Source organism: Sinocyclocheilus rhinocerous, unplaced genomic scaffold (genome assembly GCF_001515625.1).
Source record: "Sinocyclocheilus rhinocerous isolate Xijiao unplaced genomic scaffold, SAMN03320098_v1.1 scaffold591, whole genome shotgun sequence".
NCBI lineage: Eukaryota > Metazoa > Chordata > Actinopteri > Cypriniformes > Cyprinidae > Sinocyclocheilus > Sinocyclocheilus rhinocerous.
The window spans coordinates 2548538-2558783 of NW_015641476.1; the positions used below are offsets into that span (position 1 = coordinate 2548538).

At 37.2% G+C, this 10246-nt stretch overlaps 2 protein-coding genes across 29 annotated transcripts in view; one reads left to right on the top strand and one right to left on the bottom strand.

The window, feature by feature from the left end:
- The window catches only part of bbox1 (butyrobetaine (gamma), 2-oxoglutarate dioxygenase (gamma-butyrobetaine hydroxylase) 1), a 19125-nt gene extending 12549 nt beyond the window's left edge, over positions 1–6576 (top strand). Inside the window, exons 5-8 of the mRNA XM_016571808.1 lie at positions 2957–3062; positions 3255–3451; positions 3809–3975; positions 5152–6576. Coding sequence (XP_016427294.1) covers positions 2957–3062; positions 3255–3451; positions 3809–3975; positions 5152–5312 — 631 coding nt within the window. The 3' untranslated portion in view covers positions 5313–6576. The remainder of the gene's footprint in view (positions 1–2956; positions 3063–3254; positions 3452–3808; positions 3976–5151) is intronic.
- Positions 6577–7874: 1298 nt separating this feature from the next.
- The window catches only part of madd (MAP-kinase activating death domain), an 81786-nt gene continuing 79414 nt past the window's right edge, over positions 7875–10246 (bottom strand). For 24 of the 28 annotated variants that reach the window (XM_016571789.1, XM_016571803.1, XM_016571801.1 and 21 more), the window contains one exon: positions 7875–8748. In XM_016571789.1, the coding sequence (XP_016427275.1) occupies positions 8635–8748 (114 nt within the window). In that variant the 3' untranslated portion in view covers positions 7875–8634. The remainder of the gene's footprint in view (positions 8749–10246) is intronic. The other 4 variants (XM_016571806.1, XM_016571805.1, XM_016571804.1 and 1 more) reach the window with 1 other exon arrangement.

Consider the following 10246-nt stretch of genomic DNA (forward strand, 5'->3'; position numbering starts at 1 on the left):
ATATAATGCCAGGATCGCATAATAGCCAACTAGTGCACATGCTTTATCTTTAACTATTAACGTTCATTTAAGACACAAATAACTGTGTTGACGAGGTCGGAGACGGGCATTTTGACACATAACTATGTGTGTTCGAACGTTTAAACACAAGGCGCGAAAAATAACTCTTAGTTTAATCAGGCGCTGTACAAGCAAGTGCGCTCCGCGCGTATCAGAAACCGTCTTAAGGCGCGCATTTGCCAAAATGAATATTGCCCCACTGCTTAATGTCCCTGAACAGTTAAATTAGTTTTTAAACCACGATGCTTAAAATGCGTTTAAATGAAAAACTTGCATCATGACGCGCTCAGAAATGGATATTATATAATAGATGCTTTTTTTTAAATTTGAGCAATTTAAAAATATTAAAAAATATTTTTTTACACGGCACCCCCGCTCTCGACGGTGCCGCGGCACCCCGGTTGGGAAACACTGGTCTACACCATGCTTTGATGAAAGCATTTTGTGCTGTAACTGTTGGCCAACTATCAGAACATTGTTCTGTTAAAAAAAAAAAAAAACACAAATTAAGTGAAAGAGCTTTGCTTTACAGTCAGTTTAACTTGTTCCATTGCTCTAGACTTACTGAGCCCATTTTATTAATCAAAAACCATTGAAATTCTGATTTATTTTCTTGCCAGACACCAAAGCTTCTCACAAGAACATGCAGGGAACATTTTTAAAAAGAAAAGATGAGTGAATGGATACCCCAGCCTAGGAACAGACAGATAGAGGAACTGAAGTACTAATCACAAATCCATGCATGTGAACTCCCTCTCAGCTGACACCTGTTAAGTGACAGGCTGAGTGATTAAACACCGCACTAGCCCCAGGAGCTCACTCAAACTGGCCAAAAAGCCAATTCACCTGACCCAGACTGGAACAAAAAAGCACTGTATCTGCCAAATCAAGACTTCACTGGCTAGGGATCTTCAGCATGAAGGAGGAGGCTGTGGTGAAAAATTTCAAAGGCTTTATCAATGCCTAGAAGCACAGTGAAGTCTATTATTAAGAAGTGGAAGGTATTTGGTAAAACACAGGCCCTCCCTGCATCAGGACGTCGCTCCAAACTGGATGAAAGAGTCAGGAGGAAACTGGTCAGAGAGGCAACCAAGAGACATACAGCAACTCTGAAGCAGTTGCAGGAATTTATGACAAAGTGTAGTCGTGTGCATGTGACAACAATATTATAAATTCTCCACAAATGTGGCTTGTATGGGAGGGTTCAAGAAAAAAAGCCACTCCTCTAAAAAAGGCCACATGTAGTCACGACTGAGCATTGCCAAAACGCACCTTGAGGATTCTGAGGCAGAAGAGACTAAAATGGATTTATTTGGCCTCAACACCAAACAATATGTCTGGTGGAAATCCAATAGAGCTCACCATCCAGATAACAGCATTCCTACAGTAAAGCATGGAGGTGGTAATATCCTGTTATGGGGGAGTTTCTCTGCAGCATGGACTGCAGCACTTGTCAGGATAGAAGGAAAAATGGATGGGGCAAAATATCAACAAATTCTTGAGGAAAATCTGTGGAATGACTTGAAGACTGCAGTTCACAAACGGTCACCATCAAATTTAACTGAACTTGAGCAGTTCTGCAAAGAAGAGTGGGCAAATATATGCAAAGTTAGTAGAGACATATCCCAACAGACTAAAGGCTGTATTAAAGCAAAAGGTGGTTCAACAAAATACTGACACAAGGGTGTGATCCTTTTTCCAACTCATTGATTGTGACTTAGTTTCAGGCTGCAAAGCAACAAAATGAGATTATTTTAAAGGGGGGTGATTCTTTTCTATACCCATTTTTTTGTGGGCACAGAGTCACAAAGGTTTATTTAAGGTTACTAGAGTAATTTTTAGGGTAAAATTTCAAATGGTGTTTTAATAAGAACTCAACTAGATCAAAAAGGCTAGTTCTGGATAAGTAAGCAAGGATCTCTGTAACATTATTACATAATTCATATTTGTTTTTTTTATTGTTTGTTAAAGTCCTGCAAAAATTATTTTTATTGTTTTTAAAAATTATTACAAAATTTTATTTTATTTATTTATCTTTCAGTATAAATCGTGTAAGACTTGTATTTAGATAATCTATTGAGTTTATTTTTCGACAATACGGTTTTTGTTTGTTTTAATTCAATTCAATTCAATTCAAGTTTATTTGTACAGCGCTTTTCACGATACAAATCATTGCAAAGCAACTTTACAGCAAATTAAGTTTCTACAATATTTAGTGGTAGCTTACAAGTGGTGACTGTCAGTCAGTATACATATGGCAGAAATGTACGGAAAAATCAATTTGGTAGTTCTGTATGTTGTTTCAGGGTTGGCATCATCTGAGGTCCTCTGAGGGGTTGGCATCATCTCTTCTCAGGTGTTCTGGATCCAGACTGAAGCTTGTGTAAATCCTAGTTACCCCGTGGCAAAAACAGAGAAACAAATAGAGACATAATTAGCGTAGCTGCTGTTTTAAGCATAAATAAATCTTATTTTAGGCTAACAAAGGCAATTTGTTAATGGGTAAAATAGGTAAAATAATTAAGATATAAAAACATTAGATATATTTTCTGAAAACAAGTTTATCTTACACAGATGTACTTTTGAATGAAGTAAATAAAAAAGACAAAAATAGTCATTGCAACTTTTTTTTTCTTTGCAGTGAGTAGGTTCATCAAGAATTCACTACCAAAAAAAATCACTATCAAGTTCTCGCACTGCGTTGCCATAACAAAAATGTCTGCTTTGTTCATTGAAGTGATTCCTTAGTCTTCAAACTTACTCTCAAGACTGTACTAAATCAAGTAAGCATTTTAATGCTGTGGTTTCCTACAGTAAATACATGGAGAGATGCAGTAAAACTTTACAAGCCCATAGTCACCTGTTCTGATCCATCGCCCCCTCTGTGATTTCACAGACACACGTGGCAAGTTCAGGACAAGCCCATGGCTAACAATGTTGCATACACTTCTGGAGAACTGAGCCTGCACACAGATTACCCTGCTCTGCACCATCCACCTGGGGTGAGTTTACACACACACACACACACACACACACACACCATACTGTGCTGCCTTACTCATTAAGTGAATATATGCATTCTTTAATTGTGAGGGTACTTCCCTTCAATGTGATTTTTTTTTCACCAGAGGACTGCTGTTGTAATTCCTATATGTGTGTAACCACTGGTTGTGTGTGTGTGTGTGTGTGTGTAGGTGCAGTTCCTGCATTGTGTCTGTCAGGCTGATCAGGGTGGTGAGAGTGAAGTGGTAGATGGGTTTCACATGGCGGAGCAGCTCCGTAGGGAGGATCCTGAGGCGTTTAACATCCTCTCCTCGCTCAGGGTGGACTTCACAGACAGCGGTGCTGACTACTGTGACTTCAGCGTGCAGTCCAAAAACCACATTATAGAGTAAGACAGACTGTGGCTCCAGCAGACACATACATACACACATAATCACGCATAGCTAATGCAGTGGATTAACTTTGTCTCATCTCATCATCATCAACACTGACTGTACGTAAATAATGTTAAACAGCACCATCTCATGGTCAGTTATAGAACTGAGACTCATAAGAGCTACATTTCTACCAATGAATACGTTTATTACGATAGAAAATTCGTTATTGACCTTTGTGACTTGCTTTCCTCAGTGTAAAGCAAAATTGTACTGGTTACTCTTTCCCATGCAACTATAAACAACAATACACTATAGTAGTTCTCATAAATCCTCCTAACTTTTGATACAAACTAGTTTGTAATGTGCAGTGTGGACTCTGAGGGTCGGGTGACGAGGATCAACTATAACAACGCCACGCGAGACAAGGTGCTGGATGTGCCTTTGCATCAGGTTCAGCCCTTCTACTCGTCTCTAAAGGCCTTTGTGGAGCTGCTCAGCAGGCCTGAAAACGTGTGCACATACAGAATGGAACCAGGTCAGTGTGGCCACACAGTTCACCTCTTTACATAATCAGATTATGGTGGTTATAGTCAGTGTTGGGGGTAACTCATTACAAGTAATGCGAGTTACGTAATCAGATTACTTTTTTCAAGTAACTAGTAAAGTAACGCATTACTTTTTTAATTTACAAGAAAATATCTGAGTTACTTTTTCAAAAAAGTAATGCCAGTTACGTTGTTTTCCCATTTATTGACTGACAGCTCTCCTGTCCCCATATTGGGAGAAATCGGGAGTACAGAGGCATTGTGTGCGCTGTGTGAACATGATGCTACTGTAGTTCTAGACTAAATGTGAATGTGCATTAATTCATCCCACTCACAAAAAACAGATTTAGTATTCATCAAAATGAATTAAAACAGTGAAATGCAAACTCAGAATATGACGCAAACCTGCAATAATTAAATATGTTAAATAACACAAATGTATCTAATCCCATTTTATTAACCAATGTCTTTGCTGTTGACCTTTGATGATCCAGTTCAACCATACTAATAAGCAAAAATGACTTTAGAGAAACTAACAATTGTGCTTTGTTTTTTTATTGCTGAAGAGTGTTTCTTCTCCTGCGTTCTACTGTACAGACGTGAATTTACTTTTCCTTCAGCCTGAGGTTTATTCATTACACTTTTTGGTGTGAAAGGGCTTTTATATTTGCTATAAATAGAACTTCTTATATTAAAAACAATCAAGCCCTGCTTATATTTAAAAAGTAACGTGAAAGTAACACGAAAGTAATATAACGCATTACTTTCCATAAAAAGTAACTAAGTAACGTAATTAGTTACTTTTTTTAGGGAGTAACGCAATATTGTAATGCATTACTTTAAAAAGTAACTTTCCCCAACACTGGTTATAGTTCACATTTGTACTAAAGTCGACAGTCTCAACTGCGTAATAGACAAAGATGAAGCATTTTCGAAGGCTTATGAATTTGGGATTAGGCTCAGGCTTTGGAAACTTTTCCATTTTAAATCTAATTCCAGGGTTTTCAGAAATGTTCACAAGAATGATCTCATATTATCTCAAGTATTTTGAAGCCCTAAAGCTTTCCCTTTGCTGCTATCCTTCTTACTAAACCAAATATGACAACATAAGAATTGCATGTATAAATAGGGGACTGATGCTGGTTGTTCATTTCATCTCTGCGCAGGTGACATGGTGACCTTTGATAACTGGCGTCTGTTGCATGGCCGAAAGAGCTACCTGTCACGAGGTCAGAACTCAAGACATCTAGAAGGAGCATATCTGGACTGGGATGAGGTCATGTCCCGTCTCAGGATCCTCCGGAAAGCTGTCCGTGGAGATAGCTAGACACTTCTCTTCATCCACCACACTACAGTGACAGTTAATGATAGGAATAATCTGTTTCTTCAAGATAACTTTAAAAACATCTCTTCACTGTAGAAAGTTTTGGGCCGTAGGGATATTTTCTGTTGGGCATTTCAGTTTTGGCAAGTAGATATTTGCTCTTCTGTAGTTAATATAATACTATTATTGCGGCCTTTTACTGAAGGGATCTTGGGAGTCTTCAGCTATTTCTTGCAGTCATTTTCTTTGTCTTGACTTATTACGATATAAGGGACAGTTTGCCAGAGGTAATTTGGCTTTAGTCTTAATATATTAATGACGATAACAAGTGATGGTGAAATTTAGTTTGGAACTAAATGTTTAGCATATGTATGGACAACTGCCCAAAGTATGGTACTAGTCTGAACTAATGCAATGGGTTTATTCTGAACCACTAATGTTTTCATCAGTCATATAGTCCATGTTGCAACAAAGTGACATCTCTGGCACAGTTTGAGATTTAGTTTGTGATGTATTCTATCATTTTCCTTTTTAGCTTTTATGTATTTCACATGTGGTGGCAACAGAACTAAAAGTTTTTAGCCAACCTTTGTTTGTCTTTCAGGGATTATTATTTTAGCGGACAGTACTTTAACCTCTCCTTCACATAAACATATATGATACATTGATTTTTACCCACAAATAGTTTCCCCATTTTATGCAGTAATGAACCATTCAATTTATATTTGCTTGTACTGTAAATAGTAGTTCGGACAGTGATGGGCCATCGACTGTTTCTCGTGGTACAGAATTATTTATAAGCTGATGTCTAAAACAAATTGTCTCTGTTTTGATATACTGTATGGAGACTGGATAGTCAATTTAATTACTATCAGTACTTGTATACTGATTGTCATGCACAGTGGAGACTAAGTTCTTTGATACTTGAAAGGCCTCAAATATGAAATTGTTATAGAAAGAAAAACTGGCCAATTTGTACTAATGCAGCAACAATGCAAAGATAGCTCATGTGGCTAATAAGTCTAATTAGTAGACGAGTTGCAAACCTGCTATAGCCTCATTTTTTGTTAATGGACAATTTTGATATTTAAAGAGCTCAGGATTAGGAGCACCTCCAGTGGGCTTTTTTTGGATGGGCATCCACGTAAACAATGCAATGTTTATTAAAAAAATGTTTGAGCTGAAGTGTTACAATGTTTTAGCAGTACTCTGACAAAGATATTTTTTTCCCAAAATGACAATAAAATACATTTATATACAGAGATGTCTCATTTATTTTTCATTAATGCACTTACACAAAAACTCACATGCTGTGGTTATAAATCTACTCGGTCCGTTTCTGAATATGTTGCAAATATGAAGGCTTTTGATGAAAGAAAAAACTTGAAACTGAACTCAAAAATTTTAAACTGATTCTATTCATTCATTTAAAATTATTATAGTGGTGACTGAAAATGTTACATTTGTATTTGATGTTGATTTTATAGTTCATAAAGTATTTGACAAATAACTAAAATAATAAAAGCTGAAATAAACTAGTTTCTATATGGTCAGAAAAAAAACAAAATTCTAAGAGGAAAATATCATCCCTTAATAAAAAAATTATGTGACCGCTATATAATAACTGTAATTCATACAGTAACAATACGTACAGTCACAGAGTTGGGTTGGACATCTTTTATTTTCATATTGCCAAAGCTGTACAGGTTCTATAAATATTTTTAAATGCTGAAATATTTACAACCATGTCTCTATGTTTTCCTTTCCCTCTTGTTCTAAACAATACAGACTAAAATGAAAGCCCAAATAATGTGCAACTGTATCTCTCTCACACTTTCAAACAACAGACCTGATCCACTGTCCAACTCAAAACATCCGTTTTGGGAGACTTGGACTCGGGGAAATCATTTGTGTGCTATTTACATTTCAAAACCAATATTGAGTGGGCTTTTCAAGTCCATTTACAGTCTGCATACAACAACTGAATTGAATGGAGACGCAAAACAACACTTCATACATCTAAATTATTAAAAATGTGAGCAAAACATAAAAGAATATTAAAATATGTAAATGTGACAGCTGTACTGCCAAATCTAGAGATGACCCGAGGAAATCTGCACCTCTACGTACAATCACACTCTCTTGCCATCAGTGTTTCTAACACAAACACACACGATCACCCAGACACACACACACAAACAGGAAGAGGACACTTCAAACAGGACATTTTGGACAAGAATTTTCCATCACTATTTAAATAATCTCCAAATGCAGCTGTCTTATAGATTAATAATGCCTTTTTTCATTGCTGTGTCAAAATAACGACAAGAAATGAACAGAAAACGCAGAAGTGATGCCTGATCCGCTCTCTGGTCTCCTCATTATGAACACAGGAGGACAGTGGATGAGCTCTGAGGACATGACTGGACTTGTTCTTGGTACCCACTAGCGATAGTATTGCACATCTAGAAAACAAACTAGTTTTTCATAAACATTTTAGTTGCTTTTTCAGCATTGCTTCAGAGATGTACAGATTCCTTTTTTAAATATCCAATTTTTTTCCCCCAAGTGACATGCAAATTTAACACAGCAGTTCACAGACAGGGAACTTTACAGCAGAACTAGTACAGTAGTTTGAGCCTTTTAAGCTAAAGAGATACACAGACCTTAGACCACTCACAGCAGGCGGAGGAGGAGGGCGAATGGAACATTTACGAATGGGATAGCTGCTCCGTCGCGGACGGTTAAGGCAAACCCCTCATACGTGGCAGCGCTAGATTGCAAAGACTTGAACATTTCACCCACCACAGACAGAACAGACTGGAATTTACAGTACAACTTAGCACATAAATATTAAATACACAGCCTGTTGACTGATATCAGAGGGGGTTGAAGAGGGGAAAGACGTTTGCCTGATGTCTGCATGCCAGTGCCAACTCGCAAGAGCTGCGCATGGGACCTGCATGCAACCAAATGCCTCCGATTGAAATAAATAAAAGTTGCATGAATGTGAGGACGTCAACCGGCAGTGGTCAAAAGTCTGTTCTTGCTCTGGTTGGTCTCTATTATGAGAATGAAATGCCAGCATTTTAGTGTCCAAGGACTGGAATATTATATCAGGTACGTGATCAGATACATTATATGAACAGGTTGTTTCTTTTAGGACAGTTGTGATGAATATGTGAATACATCTACATTTGAATCGATACAGGAGCAGAGGTCTTTAAAAGGAGCTTGGCAGGAGTGTCAGCTTCTATTGAACAGGAGTAGTATTGCAGGGAGTTCAGGAGCTGGAGGGTTGAAGTAAACGTAGGAGAGAAGTGTGCTAGCTCGGTAGTGGACGAGGGGACAGCATCTTGGGCTTGCCCTCTGACTCTTTCCCCTTGACCGCCGCCATGTAGGAGAAGAGGCAGAGCACAGAGTAACAGATCTGATGTGCCTGTCCAAGACAGAAGAATTAACAGCTGTTATTTATGGCAGAAAATAAAATAAAAATAAAAAAAGATTTGCTCTATACCATTATTGCAGGGCTGGGTAAAAAATATTGATTTCCGGTTTAATTGCGATCTTGATTTTAACAATCTTGATATTAATTCTTAAAATCCCAAGAATGTTTTTTTTTTTCTTCTTCTATACTAGTGTTTTCTGTACTACTTTATATTGGTGGCACACCTTAAAGGGTTAGTTCACCCAAACATGAAAATTCTGTCATTAATTACTCACCCTCATGTCGTTTCAAACCTGTAAGAGCTTCGTTCATCTTCGGAACACAAATTAAGATATTTTTGATGGAATCTGAGAGCTCCAGGCCCAGAAACATAGTAAGGACATCAGCAAAATAGTCCATGTGACATCAGTGGTTCAACCGTAATTTTAAGCTACGAGAATACTTTTTGTGCGCAAAGAAAACAAAAATCACGACCTTATTCTACAGTTCTTCTCCAAGTCACTGTCCTCCGCCATTATGGAGAGTACCACGATGCATGCATGTGCATTCCTCTGCTTGTAAACAAGGCAAACAAGGCTCATGTTCGACATCAGCATGGAGTATTTTACCGATGTCCTTACTACATTTCTGTGCCTGGCGTGCCTGGCATTACATTGCCATCTATGCAGGGTTAGAAAGATCTCGGATTTCATTAAAAATATCTGTGTTTTGAAGATGAACAAAGGTTTTACGGGTTTGGAACGACATGAGGGTGAGGAATTAATTACAGAATTTTCATTTTTGAGTGAACTATCCCTTTAAATACAAAAAATTTTCAAGTGTGCTAAGAAAAATATTTTTACCTTTGACTCCATTTTAAACCAGGCCAGCAATCCAGGATCTCAGCAATAGGTAGGTTCCAGCATCTCTATACAATGAATGCGTATTAAAATGAATAATTGGACATCAAAACACCCAAACTAAACTTCCAGCTACTTCACTTTTATCCTGAAAAGAAACAGATTAAGAAGTTAGTCAGGTTGTAATATTTGCCAAAACACCAGGAAAATTCTATTTAAAGCACATGACACAAATCAGTTATTTAACTTAATAGGCATTGTGAAATATGGTGCTTAGTTTGATCCCATAATACAAACATTAAACTTTTAAATATTTATTTATACTGTATAATCCGATTTGTTAAATGTTAAATTTTAAGAACATAAATGTCTTTGGTAAATAACACAAGCTTTACTGGTATGCCTTGAGCCAACTAATGTAACGTTAACGTACTTGAATACATTTATAAATACCTGTTCTTACAAAAATGTACAACTTGTGGAACAAAGTGAATCAAATTATTGTGAAACCTCTATGAAAATCATTACTTTATGTCCAGCAATGCGAGGCAATTATAATGAAATATACGAATCAAAACCGCCATTTTGAGGTCATTACAATTTGTTACCCGAAAACATTTTAATGTGTGCACACTCGATGCAAAAAGACA